Below are 18,842 nucleotides of genomic sequence, written 5' to 3'. Positions count from 1 at the left end.
ATTTTACATATATGATTTATTTCTTCCCAATTACTATTCAATTTAACATTACTTACACTGCGCAAGTCCTGTCCTCCCTGAAATTACACCCCCTCCTCCTGCACATTATTCTGCATGCACTGCTCCCACAGATTTCATTTATATGTAGTTTGCACATTCCCCTTTCTAAAGGGCCTACCTACAATTATTTTTATCTCCTTTACAGCATTCAATAATTCTGTTATGGTTGGTTTACCTTTTTGCTTCCATTTTCTAATAAATGCTTTTTCTGCCAGCCAACAGCATTAAACTAAGTGGAGCCTTACTACATCTAGGCAAGTCGACTTCTGCATCCCAACTCAAAAGAATCCTTTCCATAGTTACAATAATTTCCTCTAGGAGCATTTCTGACAAAGTACCCTGTAGGATATGTTTAAAATCTAACAAACTGTTACATTCCCAAATACCTCTTCACTTTCCCATCATATCTCCAATTACTGTCTACCTGTGGAAAAATTCACTGGTGTCTAACTGGGTAAGAAATACCTATGTAAACATGTCCATGCAGAAATCCTAAACCCCTCTAGATTTTGCTACATACTTGGAGGCCAAACAAACATTTTTCTATTCTTCCTTTTTGTATTAGCTTTCCATTCTCATTTCACAGTCTTACCCATGTCTCTTCCAAATGATTTTTATCATGCATTATTTTATATACCCTACTAATTATCCCTTTTTAAAATGCTGCTTCTGTTCAAGACTCAACTATAAAGTCAACCACAACTATTTCATTTAAAAACTCCCCTAACCCTCTTTCTTTGGATGTACTCTGTCATTAGTCCCTAGTAGGAAAGGCAGTCTCCAGCCCCTGCTCCCCACCCCCCCCAAGTCCCCACTTCTGCTTGCCTTCATCCCACTCTATGACTTTTTCCTCCCTAGCTCTTGCTCTCAATACCTTGGTGCCTTTGTTAATTTCGTCCAATAAATTACAGTTCCCCCTTGCCTATTATCTAAGCCCCTACTTGCAGTCATTCGTAATAGTAAAATCTCCTTCCTCCAATTCTCATGTTGGTTTAATTCTCAAAATACTCACTGCTACGTTATAAATATATATTTTGTATGGTTGTTAATGTTTCCCTTAAGGTTCTGCACCCAAAATCCTACACTATTTCATGAACTCCTTTTCCAGTAATTTCTGTCCAGTCTAAGCCAGTTATTTTACCTCAGGGAATAAAATGTAAATTCTGACTGGGTTCCTGCTAATAATTTCACATCTTCCATCCCATATATTCTCATATTTCTTCAGAAATATACCTTCCTTTGTAATATTTTCCCTCGTAGGTCCCTCTGATGAATCTTCACACCTATGAATAATACACCCTGCTGGAAAGTCAATTACCTCTTCCATAATTCTGTTAACTTCTTTTAATGCTAATTTTAGGGTGGCTATAAATACATGGCAATGTAAGCCTCCTTTTCCTCCATGCATTACCACAAATCTGCCATTGTTTTTAGAAACAGGACCGTGGGTATTACAAAATGAACAGATTTTTTATAGTTGTGATTTACACTGAAGAAATTGGTGCTACTAGAAAAGCAGCTGCTTGCACTCCCCTTCAATACATCAGACTTCATTTATTTTCACTGAACTGTTTGCCACTTCCTCTTTAGGTACTACGTTTTAGTCTTTCCTATACAGATGCCTCAAAGTTCACGTCAGTCATTTTCTGATTAAATGTCTGTGGCTGCAGAGAGTTTACATGCAACTGTAAAGGTCTGCTGGTAGATAAAGACCAGCTAATGGTTCTGCAGTTGCATAGCACATCAACTGCTAGAAAACTATAATTTTATATTATTTTAGCATACACTTCTACATGTACGCATAACACTAGAGGATTCACCATAATTTAACACACACACACACACACACACACACACACACACACACTAAATGCTGTTAGGAGAGTGGTTAGCATAATGTTTAAAGTCTTAACCACACAGACACAAGGTACAGAGTTTGATTCTGACCTCTTTTTATATGGGGTGGGTGGTTGGCATAATGGTTAAGGTATTTACCTTACAGACACAAAGTGCAGGGTTTGATTCTCACATGGGGTAAATGGCTAGGCTTAAAATGGCCCAGAAGTGCAGGTAACATAGTACTAATCTATGAACATATGATCAGTTCACTTCAACTACTACCCTTTGCAGCTCCAGATCACATTACACAATTTGTATTTAGCCTTTACCTTGCTATAATCAAAATACATTAGAGTTGTGAGAAAGAAAAATACTTTCTTACTTTATCACCAGCACTAACAACAATCTTAACAGTCTAAGCCTCTCTCTACCGCGCACATTTACAGTGACTCTTCATACTTTACCAAACTACTTTACAGCATACAGTAAAATGTATTAAACACTTACTAAGAATTAATTTTTTTTACTTATGGTTACAACCTCAATTCCCTCATTATCTTTCTAAATATTACTGACAAAGTGGAAATTATATTTCAAAGTCCTCCCACCAGTTTATCACAGTCCACCAACTTAAAGTTTTTCTCCCCATTTCTTGCAGAAACATAGCTCATGTTTAAACTGCATCTTATGGAAATAGCACATTACAATTCATCTGTTTAGTTCTTACTTTCTCACTCTTGCTGGCCTTCACCATCTCAACCAGCCAACACCAGTGTCTGGTTAAGTCCAAGGTACTCCTGGAGTCGGCTCATTGGCTTTTTTTCTGCATCTTAATTTTTCTTTGGAATACTGGAAAAGGTTTTACTGGTAAGTTCTGTGTATGAGCTGTGTCACTGTCGCAAGAATTAGTAGTAGAATCCCCTTCAACTATCCAGCCTCTTTACTAAGGATAAACTTTTATTTCTAATTTCATCTACTTTGCATCCAAAAATGTCTCTGTCCCATCTAAACAATATTCAGAAGACAGTTGGAAATAGTATCTTCAATCTCATACATGCCTCGACATCTTCTGATTTGCAGGGATAAACTCATTTTTCTTCTGCCTGGTACAAAGTTTATAACAATTTTCCAGCGTGGATAATCATTTTTCATTAATACAATTTTGGCAGGAGCAGCCCTTCTGCTATGACTGCATATTTACTACTGAAGGTCTTGGTTTATTTCTCATGACCAAATTTGAAGCACAAACAATGTGCTCTTTCAATTAAATCATGCTGTGGAATTTTAGTGTAGTTGCTTATTTGTACTTTCATAAATTAATGTGATCTGCTCCTTCCAGCTTGTCTAATACAGCAGAAAATCATTTTTTCTGTATGCACCTGACTTATAGTGGTGTTTTTCGCATCTATATCCTAACATCGATAGCTTAGGTTGTCGAATGCTAAATCGACACCTAAGCGAACTCTTAAAATAGCGAACGGCCACATTATCACATTCTTTCCTTGGGAAAGAATTAGAGTGGCGATCCATAAACAAAATAAACACACCCAAACACAGTGGGGGGGGGGGCTTTGCCCCTCACCTCCACCCCCGATGTGGGGGCACCCCCCCCAACTAAATATACCAACTCAGAGATCGCTCTACATTGGGGAAAGGGCAAATCCCAGATAATGGTCACATGAATTCTTTCCAGAGGAAAGAATTCGATGATGTGGCCGTTCGCTATCATAAGTGTTTGACACTTAGGTGTCGATGATTAAGCATTCGACAACCTAAACTGTCAACAATTCAATAGGAACCCTGTTTTTTAAGACATTCTTGAGAAGCATCATATTCAGCCAGCCTTTCTTTCATTTCAGCCCCTAACTTCTGCATTTTTTGTCAACTCATCTGAATAGCTACTTAATGTTTTGGCCATTTCCAGCCTTATGCCATTTCACAGTTATGTATTTTTCAAGCATCTCACTTATTTTAAACACCTTTGAATGAATTTGATTTTTTTCCTCTAAATTACTGGAAACAATCTCTTGTATCAAGGCTGAAACCTGAACTGCTTTTTGTTTAACAGCTATAAGGCTCTTTCCTTCCAGAGTTTTTTCTTCTCCCTTTCAAGTTGACTTTCTTTTATTTTCTCCAGATTTCATTACAGACATCCAGGCAGAGCACCAGCCAACTGAACTCTATCCAGGTAAGAAGGTTTTGTTGGCTGCTTTTCAAAATTTCGGTTTTCATATTGGGACTACTCTGACCTGCTGACCTGTGTGCAGCCATCTTGGAAATATAATCAAACACTTAACCCTTTTAGTCAATGACCCAGACACAAAAGCAAATAAGGTGCACAAAAACAGTGCTCACATATTTTCTTTGAAATTGTGAAATGCAATTGTAAGAGACAAAAAAAAAAGATACAAAAGAATAAATACAAGTTTTCATGGACACTATGATGTACAATAACAAACAAAATAAATTGTAAGTCTTCAGGCCTCTTCACCAGAAACTCCCCAAGTTCTGCGAGGCTGACATAAGGGGCTCGAGACCACCGCAAGTTTTTGGAAAAACTTAAGGTCTCTACAAAAAAAAAAAAAAAAAGTAATCTTGAGAAAGATGGACTTGTTATCCCTGTCATTCTCCAAGGAAACTGCCTCAGGGCCCTCCAACTCCTATAAAACTGCGAGTGTTAACAGTCCCAACACCTCCCCAATAACTTGGCTGTTAAGCTTGCTTGCAATATCATGCAAATGTGAATATTCAGGAATAAATTCTTCTGGCTTCAGGCAATTGTCTAAAGGTGGGATATCTCAGACCAGTAACTCAAAGCATGCACTACACAACAAACATATGACTGTCTAGCCTTCTGCCATAGGAAACCATATTATCACAACAATCCTCTTCAACTGGAACTTTCAGTTTCAGCTTGGCAGGGGGTGAAAGTCTCAGAAAGGGTGTCACATCAGTATTAATAATCCATGACAGTAAGTCTGCTCCCTAGAACCAGACATAAAACATTGGCTCCAGTTGACTGATCAGACTGGATGATGGGAACACCCACATAGGGTAGGAGCTAGGTGTTTTCCCCAGTCTCCACTTCCTTAACAGAAACAGAGCAATTACATGCTTAAGCAGGTCTATATTACTACGTTGAAAGACCTTTATACCAAAAGTTCAGTTTTGTTCCTACCATAAATGTAGATGTTTGAGTGTTCACACTGCTGCAGTCATCACACTTGGATTATCCTGCCGTCAGGCGGCCCCGCAGTCGGCCAGAGTTCCAAAGTCTTGGTCCAGCGTCGGTTGCTGTCGCTTCTTCCCTGACGTCAGTGCGCCAGGGGTATATAAGAGGCATCCAATGCCATTTTCTTCATTTTTTCTTGCCCCAGATGTCAGGTGCCCCCAAGTAGGTAGGCAATACATAGTGCTAATAAAACATATAAAAGGAATAAAAGGAATACCTTCAGTTACAAGCAAATACACCACAAAGGTTGTACAGGATAGAAAGGTATAGAAAAGTTCAGCTAGGTCAGAGGGGATGGAGGGAGGGTAACCTGGACTGCAGCAGTGTGAACACTCGAACATCTACATTTATGGTAGGTACACAACTGTACTATGTTCATCGTGTTACACTGCTGCAGTCATCACACTTGGGTTGAATCCCAAAGCCAAGGATGGGCGGTGGAACTAAACAGGGTTTGGAGAAGCTAGTAGGCCCTGCAGAACTGCAGTGGCAAAGCCAGCTCTGGTTTTAGAGTATAGAGGTAAGTGATGGCGCTTGGTGAAGGTGTGCACTGAACTCCAAGTTGCAGCCTCCAAAATATCCTTGGTTGGTACCTCTCTGAGGAAGGCTGTTGATGTTGCTGTAGCCCTGGTGGAATGGGGCCTAATGTTACCAGGTACAGGTTTCCCATGGTGTGTGTAGCAGAAACGGATACAATGTCCTATCCATTTTGAAATGGTCTATTTTGAGAGAGCCTTTCCTTGTGATCCTGCAGCATAGGATACAAAGAGCTGGTCAGATTTTCTGAAAGCCTTAGTTTTATCCAAGTAATAACGTAATTGCCTGTGAATGTCCAAAGAGTGTAGGAGCCTTTCCCCTTTGTTCTGGGGGTTTGGATAAAAGGTGGGCAAATGAATGGTTTGGTTTAGGGCCACACTGGATACCACCTTTGGCATAAAGGAAGGGCTAGTTCGTAAAGCAACTCTGTCTTGATGAAAAATGAGGAAAGGCTCCACTGCCATTAGGGCCTGTAGCTCTGAGACTCTTCGTGCTGAAGTTATTGCTAGCAGCAGGGCAGTTTTCCATGATAGAAACTGTAAATAAGCTGTAAAAGCTGGTTCAAAGGGCGGTAGTGTAAGTTTTTCCAAAACAAAGTTGAGATTCCAAGTTGGTGTTGGTGCTCTCCGGGGAGGTCTTATGTTCTTAGCCCCTCTGAGGTACTGTCTTAGTAATGGATGTGAAAATATAGGAGGATCCGTGTTGTACTGAGCTGAAATAGCTGAGGCGTGAATCTTAATAGATGAAAAGGAAAGTCCTTTGTACAACATCTCAGTTAAATATTGTAGAATCTCAGGAATATTTGGGACAAGGGGATTCTGGCCTTTAGCCTGGTTCCAGGCGCAAAATCTTTTCCATTTGTCTGAATAGGCTTTCCTGGTGCTGGGCCTCCTGGCCTTCAGAATGACATCCATAACAGCTTTAGAGAGAAGTGTTGACTGGTTGTTTAGGCAATTTGCCATGCAGCCAGATTTAAAGTCTTGAGCTGGCTGTGTAGAATCTAACTGTTTTGCTGAGTGAACATGTGAGGAATTTGAGGTAAAATCCATGGTGGGCCTTGAGCCATGTTCCTTAGTATTGGACAACAGTGCTGGCGTGGCCAGTCTGGAGCAATGAGCATCATTTGTGGCCTCTCTAATCTGGCTTTCAGCAGCACCTTTGCCAGAAGAGGCAGTGGAGGAAAGGCATACACTGTTAATGTTTTCCAATTGAATGAGAGGGCGTCCACTTTCCAAGCTAGTGTGTGGTATGTCCTTGTGCAAAATTTCCGTAGTTGGTAGTTTTGGGGGAGGCAAACAGATCTATGTCTGGGCTCCCCCATTTTTGAGTTATCATTGTGAATACTTGTGGATCTAGTTTCCACTCGTGAGGATCTATGATGTTTCTGCTTAGATCGTCTGCCAATGTGTTTTTCTTTCCTGGCAGGAATTGTGTTTGTAGTTGAACTTGGTAGGTCAGTGCTGTGTTCCACAAGGTCATTGCTTGCCTGCATAGGGGGTAGGAATGTGTGCCCCCTTACTTGTTTATGTACCACATCACTGTGGTGTTGTCAGTCTTTATTAGTAGTTGTCCTGGATGTAGGAGGTCCTTGAAAGCTGTTAGGGCATTTTGTACAGCTAGCATCTCTTTTTGATTGATATGTAGATGCCTTTGATCTGCAGACCATTTGCCCTGAATACACTGTCCTGCCATGTGTGCTCCCCCAGGCATAATCCGATGCATCCGTTGTTATAGTTTGCTTGGCTGTGGGTAAGGTAAAAGGCTGACCCTTGTTGAGGTGACATGCCTGAGCCCACCATAGAAACTCCTGTTGAAGGCAGGGAATTAGTGGTATTACTGTTTCCAAGCTGTGGCTGTGTTGAGTCCATATGCTTTTCAGGTACCATTGTAATTTCCTCATATGCAGTTTTGCATATGGTATTAGCAGTATGCAAGATGCCACGAATCCAAAGGCCTGCAGAATTTTTCTTGCAGGGAGTTGGGTCTTTGTTGCCATCATTTTGAAGTACTGAGTCAGTTGTCCTTCTGGCGTGAGATAAGCCATCTGGGCCGTTGTAATTAAGCTGGCACCCAGGAATATTATGTCTTGTGAGGGCACTAGTTTTGACTTCTTTTCGTTTACTGTGTACCCTAGGCAACTTAATAGGTTTTTGACAAACGCCAGATGCTTTAAAAGAATGTCCTTGCTTTCTGCTTGAATAAGGCAGTCGTCCAGGTATGGATATATTTGAATTCCTCTTTGTTTGCAGTATGCAATTACTGGTGCCAGGCATTTTGTGGAGACCCTGGGCGCAGTAGATAAGCCAAAGGGCAGTGCAGAAAATTGGTAATGGGTTGAACCTGCTAAAAATCGGAGGTATCTTCTGCAATTTTGTCTGATAGGGACATGCAGGTATGCCTCCTGGAGGTCCAACGTTACTAGCCAAGCCTTCTTGCCCAGCATGGGAAGAAGTTGCTATAGTGTTAAGCATCTTGAATTTGGGTACCTCGAGATATGTGTTTAGAATTGAGAGGTCCAGAATGGGTCTCCAAGCTTTGTCCTTTCGGGGAACTAGAAAGAGTCTTGAGTAAAATCCTTGTCCCTGCTCCTGTGTAGGAACCCGCTGAATGGCTCATGTCCATCAGAGCTGTAATTTGTTTTTGAGCCTCTGTCCATTGATTTGGTGGCAGGTTTGGCATTCCTTTTATCCTTGGTAAAGTGTGAAAGTGGAATCTGTACCCTTGAGATATTTAGGACCCATTTGTCTTTTGTGATGATGCGCCAGTTGGCTGCAAAAAGTGTTTGCTTTCCTCCCAAGGGTGCTGCCAAGAGGGATTTGCTTGGCAGTCTGAGGGGTAAGTCATTGTGTTTGTCTTCTGGTAGTGTGAGACCTGTCTTCTCCTCCTTTCTGAGTTGTGACACCCCATTGTCGAGGCTTATAAGAGCCTTGTGACTGACCTCTGCCCCTTGGGCGTCTGTATTTGCCCCTTTGTGGTCTGTCAGAAGCTGGAAAGGACCAGTTTTTGGTTGGCCAATTTCTGCTGAAACGAGGGGGTTGAACCTGTAAAAAATCCTTGACCGTCTGCACAGATTTTGCCTTATCCTCCATTTTCTTTAAAACCTCTTCTGCTTTTACACCAAATAAAACATCCTGCTGTAAAGGTGCATCCAATAACTTTGCTTTTACATGATCAGGTAAAGTTTGTTCTTTTAACCAAGCATGCCTACGTATGACAGACCCGGTCACTGCTGCTCTACAAGAAGCTTCCAATAAATCAAATCCACATTGCAAAGTATGTTTTCCCACTTGTTCAGCTGCATGCAACAAATCTTGCATTTCCTTGTAACCAGGCTGCTCTGTATGTGTGATCATTTTTTGTTTTAATTAAGACATCAAATATTGATATTTCAGCATGTGAAACTGGCAATTTAAGGCCCTCATAGCTAGAGTAGCTGAGGTATATATTTTCTTTCCCCATCTGTCTAGTGCTCTAGAATCCCTTTCAGAGGGTACAGGATTTTTAGCAATAGAGGCCTTAACCCCTTTGGGACCCTGGGAAATGGTTTCTGGGTCAGCAACAGGTCTTTTATATAGGAATTTGTGTGAGTCAGGGACTCTGTAGTATCTGTTTGGTTTGGCTGGTGCAGGAGGTAGTGAATCTGGGTTAAGGCTAGATTCTGAATAAACATCATCCACAATGTCTAATACTCGTGGAATAGCAAGTGGTCTGTGCTGGGGTAGTAAAAGGAACTCTCGGAGCCTTTTCTTAGAATCAGAGTAATCCTGGCCTTCCCAGTGGAAATGTTCCCTCATGGTATGCAAAGTTTCCCCAAAAGAGTAGTCTTCTGGGGGAGATGCTGAAGGAATATACTCTTTAGCATCAGAGTCTTCATAAGGAGGAAAAGAATATTCCTGTTCCTCAGAAGAATCTGAGGAAATTGACACCTGGTCAGAGGAAGCATAGTCCTCCTCCTGTCTAGGCCTTTTATCAGGAGAGGGATGGGAACCCCTGATTAGGGTAATTAAGTCTTCAGCCCCCTTAAGCATCTGTTTCTTAGTCATGGGGCCTTGTACTGGAGACTGCTGTACAGTCTTCTTTGCTTTTAAAGGAGTTTTCAGCTTTGCATAGGATTTAATAGTGAGTGTAGTCGGTCTGAAGACACCTTCTGCAACTGAAGGTGTTTCAACTGCACCGGAATCTCCTTCAGCCATGGAGATGGAAGGGCCTAAAGATAAAGGTTGTGGAGGCCTAGGAATCTCATCTTGGGAATCGGATGTCACCTGGGGTTCTGAATCAGCGGTCTTCAGGGGCTGCGTAGGCGCCTCACTGAAAACTGGAGAACCGGCGACTGGCCTAGCAGAGGCCTCGGAGTCTGGTTTGGGTCTCTGCTGCCTGTCCTTATCTTTGCATTTTTTATGCATTCCGGTCGTCGGTTGCTCTGACGGCATGGTATAATTAAATTTCCTACCAAAATAATGTTGGGCGAAATCAAACCGATGTTTAATAGTTCGTTTGTTAAACCTAGCACAAAACCGACAACCTGTGACGTCGTGGTCTGGGCCTAGGCAAGGAATACAATAAGAATGAAAGTCCTTATGAGGTATTTGCTTCCCACAAGAAATGCAGTTGTTAACTTTTTCTGACATCGGACAGAGGCAAGAAAAGGTTCCCCAATGGGGTACTTAGCTTTATTGAAGACTTCGGTCTGAAATTCGATTTGAAAATCTCAGGAGTCGGCCGACCGGCACTTGCGAACTGCTTCTGCTTCGGGCAACGCACGGCAAGAAAGACTTAAGAAAATGGCGCTGGATGCCTCTTATATACCTCTGGCACACTGACGTCAGGGAAGAAGAGACAGCAACCTACGCCGGACCAAGACTTTGGAACTCTGGCTGACTGCGGGACCGCCTGACGGCAGGATAACCCAAGTGTGATGACTGCAGCAGTGTAACACTATGAACATCATCTCTCTATCGACACGAAATCATCAAAATTCACTTCCACAAATAGCAGATTTTTCCTAGGGCAATGTAACAATTACCCTGTACCACAACGGAGCACACACACCGCACTAAATCAAGCCCATCCAAGGTCCCCCACAGCCCCCCCCCAACTATATATACCAACTCCGAGATTGCACTACAGTGGGGGGGGGGGGGGGGGAGGCAAAGTTGTGGAGTTAGCGAACTACTTCATCACCCTGGGAAAAATACCACAATTCACAGAAGTGAATTTTGATGGTTTTGTGTCAATGGAGAGGTGTTCGACATAAAGGTTTTCCAACGTAGTAATACAGACCCAAATGATAAAGGCTTCTCCTTAAGGAGGTAATCTAATCTATGCCAAGGACTGTGTATGCTGGACCCTCCCACCTGTCCTTGCATGAGGAACTCTTAACAGTCACTAACAGTTCTGGTCACAAGACATGGCAACATTTTCTGTCTATGGTGTTTTGAAATGGCAAGACTAAAACCACAGGCACTTGTGACAGTTTTTAATTTCATCTTCTCCCCCGAGACGAAAAAAAGCAATGTTAGTGCAGACCTTGTTCTCTTAATATGATGGCCTCAAGAACCATATACAGACTGTGACCTAAACTGTGTGCAAAAGGAACAAAAGTGGTGAGCTTGGAGTATGCATGGTCTTATGTATTCCGAGTGTCACATCACTGTGTGCTTTAAAACTATCCTACAGAAGCCCATAATATTTTTTGTGCCAACAACCAAATCAATAAAGACAGTCTTCAATGCCAGTGCTGCAAATTACTTTCAGCATTACTTATTGCAATCTACATAAAAACTTACCTTTAGTATTTTAAAGATTATGATATCTCCAACAACACCAGCATCCAAAGGATTGACTTGAAGTAAATCAGCATGTTTAGAAAGATAAACACCTAAAAAGAAAAACAAAGATGCAATCATATTTTTAAGTATCTCTGCATTTGGGTACATACACACATATGCCCATCCTTTTCTACAGTCCAAGACCACTAACCCTATAAAAAAAGTTTGTTTTTTTGCAAGAATGTCAATACCATTCTGAGTTTCTGCTAAGATGTGCAAGTGATTCAGTGATTATTTACTGTACTAAGAGCAAATCCATAAAGTATTCTAGCAGTTACTTAAATATTAAGGTCAAAGTAAACATGCAACATTGACAGAAAGCATAGCTGTGTAAAGTAAACATACCCATAACTGTATAAACATTTGAATAAAGAACTGTTCTATTAGCCTAAAATTTTGGTGCTATTCCCCTACCACCAAACAGCTTTCAAAGCATTAGGGCTCCTTTCACATGCTCTGTCAAGAGTTTGGGGGAAGGTCCATATAAAGACAGAGCACCAATTTCTTCAGAGCTGCCTGCCTTTTTTTTTTTTTTTTGCCTCGAAAAAAGGGAGACAAGAGCCCTGAAAGGATAACATTAGGAAACAAATCCAACAGCAAACTACATACATAAGTGCACATGTACACCCACACCCTGGCAATACTAAAGGACAACAGGCAAGATAAGGAGGCTGAAAGGAGGGACTACTACAACAGTGATCTATTACATCTACTGTTAAGGTAAATTTACTTAAACAATTCTATTAAGTTCAACATATAGACTGTTGTTGCAGTAGCCTAAGCTATTTGGGTACAATATCATAGCTTAGAAACTAAGAAGGGAAGTGGTAAAATAGATTAAGACTCCAGGAGCCTCTGGAGAATGGCCCTACCAAAGCCTATTCTTGACCTGGAAAAGGAATCTATTTTGTAGTGCTTTGTAAAAGTATGTACAGAGGAACAAGTTGCTGCCCTTGTGGAATGGGTCATAACCCTGCCTGAAAGTGGATTATTACAGTGAGTACAACAGAAGGCAATAGAGCCTGAGACAACCATCTAGAAATAGTCTACTTTGACACGGGTTATTGTTTCCTCTTACCTTTGTGTAAACAAAATCAGAGATGGAAGGAGAATAGCTGACCCCAGTGCAAGAACAGCAGGCTGTCTTCACTTCTTTGTTTGTTACAAAAATAGGCAAACTAACTAAAATCCAGCATTCACAAAGCAGTTAAAAGCAGACCAAAACTTCGAAAGTCACAACTAAATTTTAAAATAAAAATAAAAAATTTGACCAGACTTCGTCACCAAAAAAATTCAGTTTCATTCATGATGTACAATAAGCACTTTCATTCACTAACTGAACTTTATCAGATTTTTTCAAGAACAGCTTTATCCATTACAATATATACCAACACAAACAACAAAGTCATAAATCAACACTGAAAAACATCCATAAACATGAATTAAGAGTAAGGAATGGCTCATGATAGGCTAACCATACAAAATATTCACAACTAATGAAAATGAGCTTTAGGTATCAAACTACCCATCTAGTTATATCAACAATGTCGGTGGAAAAATTAATCTTTCTGATTGAGAAAATTACATAGCTAATTAGCATGTCCAGCATAGTAAGTCACTGGGCTAAATAGCAAGAAAAAGGACCAAGCCTTATGAGCACACAGCTAAAGTATATTTTAAACCAAAAAATATGTATACTATGAATAACCATGCACTCAAAAATGTAAGTCAATGTCTCCACAGCCAACAAGTAGTTACTGTCCTTTGAAAACAAAAACACAATCTTAAAAAAATAATAAATCAATGAAGGAAATACCTGGATGAAAAATCTCCTCCCCTAGGAGCACCATAAATAAACAAAACATGATAAAAAAATATATATATAGGATAAGAAACTCCACAGATGCGACAATGCAAGGAAGAATGGAATAATGAACTGACAGAGAAAGATAGGCAGTTTCACCACAGCCGCAATAAAGACAACCGGTGGTAAGCACAAGTAAAAATGATGGCAGTGTGAACAGGTATGGCATTATGGATAGTACTACATTAAAGATATAAAAAGGACTAATTCATTTGAGAGATGAAGTGACATCTAAAATCTTTACCCTGCTCAAAAAACTTGACCAAAATGGACAAAAGAAATAGCACAGCACCACGGAATGACTATTTTAGTGTTTGAGAGTATAAAAAAATAAATAAATGTGCAATTCAGGATTTCAGATACGGAGCACAAGTTAAAACTGTTTTTTTCACTACATAGTAAAGTACAGGAAGTCAAAAAATATTTGATAAAAGAAATGCTATGGACTGCTGCTGGGAAATGTGGGTAACAACAGATGTTAAGGAAAAGGAAATTCAACACATTTCAAATAAAAGAATTGTGAATGGTAAGAACAGATTTGTTAGGGACTGTGGGCAGAGGGGACATGCTGCAAAAAACTGTAAGCCTGTTTGTAGAAAATAAAGAATTTGAACACTTCTGGCCCACACTAGAAAACAAACGAGTAGATAAAGAGGAAAGCTCAGAAGAAAGAAACAGGACATGATGTTGAAAGACAAGCTGCTAAGGGGTAAGGAGAATACTGAAGAAAGGTTAAACAATGAACAAGTAGTTAGAGAAGAAATAACCATTCAAACTGAGGTTATTAAACATATAGGAAGAACGCATTTGCCATTTTAGAAAGTCAAAAGGAACAGGAGGAAGGAATGGAGACAGGAAAAGAACAAGACAGTGAAAACTGATTGGTGAAAGACAGAGAAAGCAAAGATAAGATCTGGAAATAAAAAAAATGAAAATGATCATCTAGGAATATTAGTATTAAAAGTGAACAGCATTAGAAATAAGACGTTTGGCAGTGGTGGAATGGTTTAAAAATAGAAGTTTTTTTTTTTTTGCTTGCTGGATACCATTTGTAACAAAGGAAAAAGGAAAAGAATACAAGCAGTAATGAGGGGCAGACTGTTTGGCCGTTAGGAAACGAGACATGTTTTGGAATAGGTGGTCATACAGAAACAAATTTTAAGAAATATGAACTCTAGGTGTTAACAATAGTAGTACCAGACGAGGGTAGTGGTATGTGATATGAGAACAAGTCAAAATGTTTAAGATTAATGTGATTTAAGCATATAGCAATATGATGGACAGAAAATGGTTATTTGAAGAAATTAAAAAAAATGTGTTAGCAAATATGTCAATGTTGATACATTTTTAACAGTAATGAGAGGGGGGGGTAAAATAACAGGTTATTAAGATGTTAAGGGAATTAATAAATTGTGGAGATTTAACGTTAAGAAAAAATAGAGAACAGACATATATAAAAGGGTATAGAGGCAGAAGAAGGAATCTTAATTGATGAAAAGGATAGGCCTTTGTCCAGCATCTCAGTAAAATATTGCAAAATCTGAGGAATATTTGGAACAGTCGTGTCAATACCTTGTGCCTGGTTCCAAGCACAGAATCTCTTCCATTTTTCAGCATAAGATTTTCTGGTACTAGGCCTTCTGGCCTCCAAAATAACATCCATCAAGCAAGGAATACAGTAAGAATGAAAATCCTTATGAGGTATTTGCTTCCCACAAGAAATACAATTGTTAACTTTTTCTGACATCGGACTGGAGCAAGAAAAAAGCTTCCCCAACGGGGTACTTAGCTTTTAATGAAGACTTCAGATCTGAAATTCGAACACGAAAATCTCAGGAGTCGGCCGACCGGCACTTGCGAACTGCTTTTGCTTCAGGCACCGCACGGCAAGAAAGACTGAAAAAAATGGCGTCGGCTGCATCTTTTATACCCCTGGCGCACTGACGTCAGGGAGGAGGTGACAGCAACCGACGCCGGACCTAAACTTTAGAATTCAGGCCGACTGCGGGTAGCCTGCCTGCAGGATAACCCAACTGTAATGACTGCAACAGTGAAACACGATGAACATCAGCAACAGTGATAAAAAAAAAAAAAAATTATCTCATTAAGTCCTGCCAAGTAACCAGATATGGGCAGTGGATGGCTGTGCAGCAGGAGTACTTTTCTGTGAGGGCAGGTGAGCAACTGTGCACTTGTGTAAACAGTAGATGAACTTTATTACTATGTAGCTAATTTTTTTTTGGCTATAGTCTGGAAACTGAGATGTATACACAACAAATAAAAGTGATTTCTGGATATCATGGCTCTCTGCAAACAGCCATTTCTTCAATACTCTGGCTCTGCATGACTAACGAGGTTTTTGTGAAGCAAGTTGGACTACTTTACTCTGGTTACCATTTTTGTGAAATGCAGCTGAAATACACTCACTGTTGCCATTTTGTTTTTATTACAATCAAATGCCTAAGGTATACAATGTCAAGAAAGTGGTGAGAGTGGGTGTGATGGCTGTAGGTGGATGAAAGTACATTAAAACTTGCACTGTTATCCCATTTTAAACAGTAATTAATTTGGCTTTTCAGAACACTCTGCATTAGTGTGAAGTAAAACAAACTTATGTACTTACCATAAAGCTAGATCTTTGTTTTCTTCCATCCATCTCAACAACAACTGGACACACTGGATCTGACCGGATCCTATACCAGTAACTCTCAGACATTTGGATCCATGGCTCAAGGTTCCTCCCCTATCCATAATTCACCACCTTCCTGACAGTTCCTCCGGTACAGTTTGCCTGCCTATACAGATAACTCCTCATACTACACGAACAAAAAAAGGGCTTGTAAAGGCATCAAAACAGTCCAAGACTGAAAGCTTCAGACAGGTCCAGTACATCAACTGAGAGCCCAAAGTAAGGACAATCTGGCAAGGGGGTGGAAGGAGGGAAAATGGAGACAGATGGAAGACGACACAAATCTAGTGTTATAGTAAGTACAAAACTTCGATATCGGATATATTTTCTGTCTCAACTATTGGGACAGCATTCCCAGCTATTACAAACCCTAGGAGTAATTCAAGAAGGATGCCCCAAAGGATGTTTGAGCCAAATGAAACTATAATCTAGATTGCTGGTCCAGCTTGTAATGACAGAAGTCTGCACAGCAGACCATGTAGTTGGCAGGACAAATATCACCAATAGAGACTTTACAGAAAAAGCGAACCAAAAGTAGCGAGTATAAGGGGCTGCGAAAGCGCCTCACTAAGTACCGGCGAACCGGCGACTGGCATAGGAGAAGCTTCGTCGTCAGTTTTGGACCTCGACTGTCTGTCTCTGTCTTTCTCTTTGCGCTTTTTAGGTATTCCGGTAGTCGGATTGCTAACAGACGACATTTCTGGATAGTTAAATCTCGAACCAAAATATTTAGAAGCAAAAATATACAGACGTTTAATCGTACATTGGTTAAATTTAGCACAAAACCAAAAGAAAGGCACATTGTGGTCAAGGCCTAGGCAAGGAATACAGTACAAATGAAAATCCTTATAAGGTATTTGCTTCCCACAAGTAATACAATTGTTAACTTTTGCTGACATCGATAAGGAGCAAGAAAAAGTTTCCCCAACGGGGTACTGAGCTTTTAGTTGAAGACTTCAGTTCTGAAACTCGAAAACGAAAATTTCAGGACTCGGCCGACCGGCACTTGCGAACTGCTTCTGCTTCAGGCACCGCACGGCAAGAAAGACTGATGTAATGGCATCGGCTGCATGTTTTATACCCCTGACGTTATGGAAGAAGGAACAGCAAAGTACAGTTATGTACACTTACCATAAATGTAGATGTCAGAGTGTATTTACTGTTGCAGTCATTACATTTGGGTAATCTGCTGGAAGGTTGCCCTCAGTCGGCCTGAATAACAAAGTCTTGGGTCCTGCGTCATTTGCTGTCAGGTCGTCAGGGGCATAAAACATGCAGCCAATGCCATTTATTCAGTTTTTCTTGCCCCAGATATATATACATATATATATATATATATATATATATATATATATGTGGGTAACCTGGACTGCAACAGTGAATACACTCGAACATCTACATTTATGGTAAGTGTACACAACTGTACTATGTTCTTAGGGTTTCACTGTTGCAGTCATTACATTTGGGTAGAATCCCAAAGCTATGGATTGGAGGATGGAGCTAACCAGCATTAGGAGTGGCTATAAGGCCCTGCAGAAGTGCAGTGGCAAAGCCTGCCCTGGATTTGGAGAAGAGAGGCAAATGATAATGCTTTGTGAAGGTATGAACAGAGCTCCAAGTAGCAGCTTCTAGAATGTCTTTGGTTGGAACCCCTCTGAGAAAAGTTGCCGAAGTATCGGCAGCCCTGTGGAATGTGATCTGATCCCCTTGGGCACAGGTTTACCATGGTGCAAGTAGCAGAAACGAATGCAGTGGCTTATCCACTTAGAAATACTCTGCTTTGATATAGCCTTCCCCTCTGACCCTGCAGCAAAAGCTACCAGCAGCTGCTCAGACTTTCTTAGAGATTTGGTCCTGTTTAAGTAGAATCTTAGTTGTCTGTGCACATCCAATGAATGCAGAATCTGCTCCTCCTTGTTCTGCAGATTTGGGCAAAATGTTGGCAGGTGAATGGTCTGGTTAAGAGCCACACTGGATACCACCTTAGGCATAAAAGGATTGGTCCTGAGGGACACCCTGTCCATGTAAAATATAATAAAAGGCTCCACTGCCATGAGAGCCTGTAGTTCTGAAACCCTTCTTGCTGAAGTGACTGCCAAGAGAAAGGCTTTTTTCCAAGATAGAAATTTTATATACGCAGTAGCTGCTGGTTCAAAAGGAGACAGGGTGAGTTTTTCCAGCACAAAATTGAGGTCCCATGCAGGAGTTGGTGGTCTTCTGGGAGGCCTTACATTTTTGGCCCCTCTAACATACTGTTTAAGCAGAGGATGAGAAAAGAGGGGAGGCTCTGTGTTGTAATGAGCCGAGATGGCAGAGGCATGGATTTTTATTGAAGAAAAAGATAGGCCCTTGTCAAGCATCTCAGTCAAATATCATAAAATCTGAGGAATATTGGGCTTTGCTGTGTCTGTTCCTTGTGCTCGATTCCAAGCACAGAATCTCTTCCACTTATCAGCATATGATTTTCTAGTACTAGGCCTTCTGGCTTCCAAAATGACATCCATCACAGATTTACTGAGAGGTGTTTGAAAAATTAGTTGATCAGCCATCCTGCAAGATTCAGAATTTGGAGCTGAGTGTGCAGAATTTGATAGTTCTGCTGAGACAGTAGATGAGGTATTTGAGGCAAGTACCATGGAGGAAGCTGAGACATATTCCTTAGTAGTGGGTACCAGTGCTGGCGAGGCCAGTCCGGAGCAACTAAGATAATTTTTGTTTTTTCCTGTCTGACTTTTAGTAAGACCTTGGAGAGTAGAGGCAGAGGGGGGAAAGCATAGACTGATAGATTTTTCC

General features: G+C 40.7%; 1 protein-coding gene across 6 annotated transcripts in view; it reads right to left on the bottom strand.

Moving 5' to 3' along the window:
* TASOR (transcription activation suppressor) overlaps positions 1–18,842 on the bottom strand; it is a 2,736,533-nt gene that overhangs the window by 2,188,250 nt on the left and 529,441 nt on the right. For all 6 annotated transcript variants that reach the window (XM_044078696.1, XM_044078698.1, XM_044078701.1 and 3 more), the window contains exon 5: positions 11,455–11,546. In XM_044078696.1, the coding sequence (XP_043934631.1) occupies positions 11,455–11,546 (92 nt within the window). The remainder of the gene's footprint in view (positions 1–11,454; positions 11,547–18,842) is intronic.

This window comes from Protopterus annectens, chromosome 7.part1 (assembly GCF_019279795.1).
Source record: "Protopterus annectens isolate FY-2018-M chromosome 7.part1, PAN1.0, whole genome shotgun sequence".
NCBI lineage: Eukaryota > Metazoa > Chordata > Ceratodontiformes > Protopteridae > Protopterus > Protopterus annectens.
This window is presented reverse-complemented; position numbering and strand designations above follow the sequence as displayed.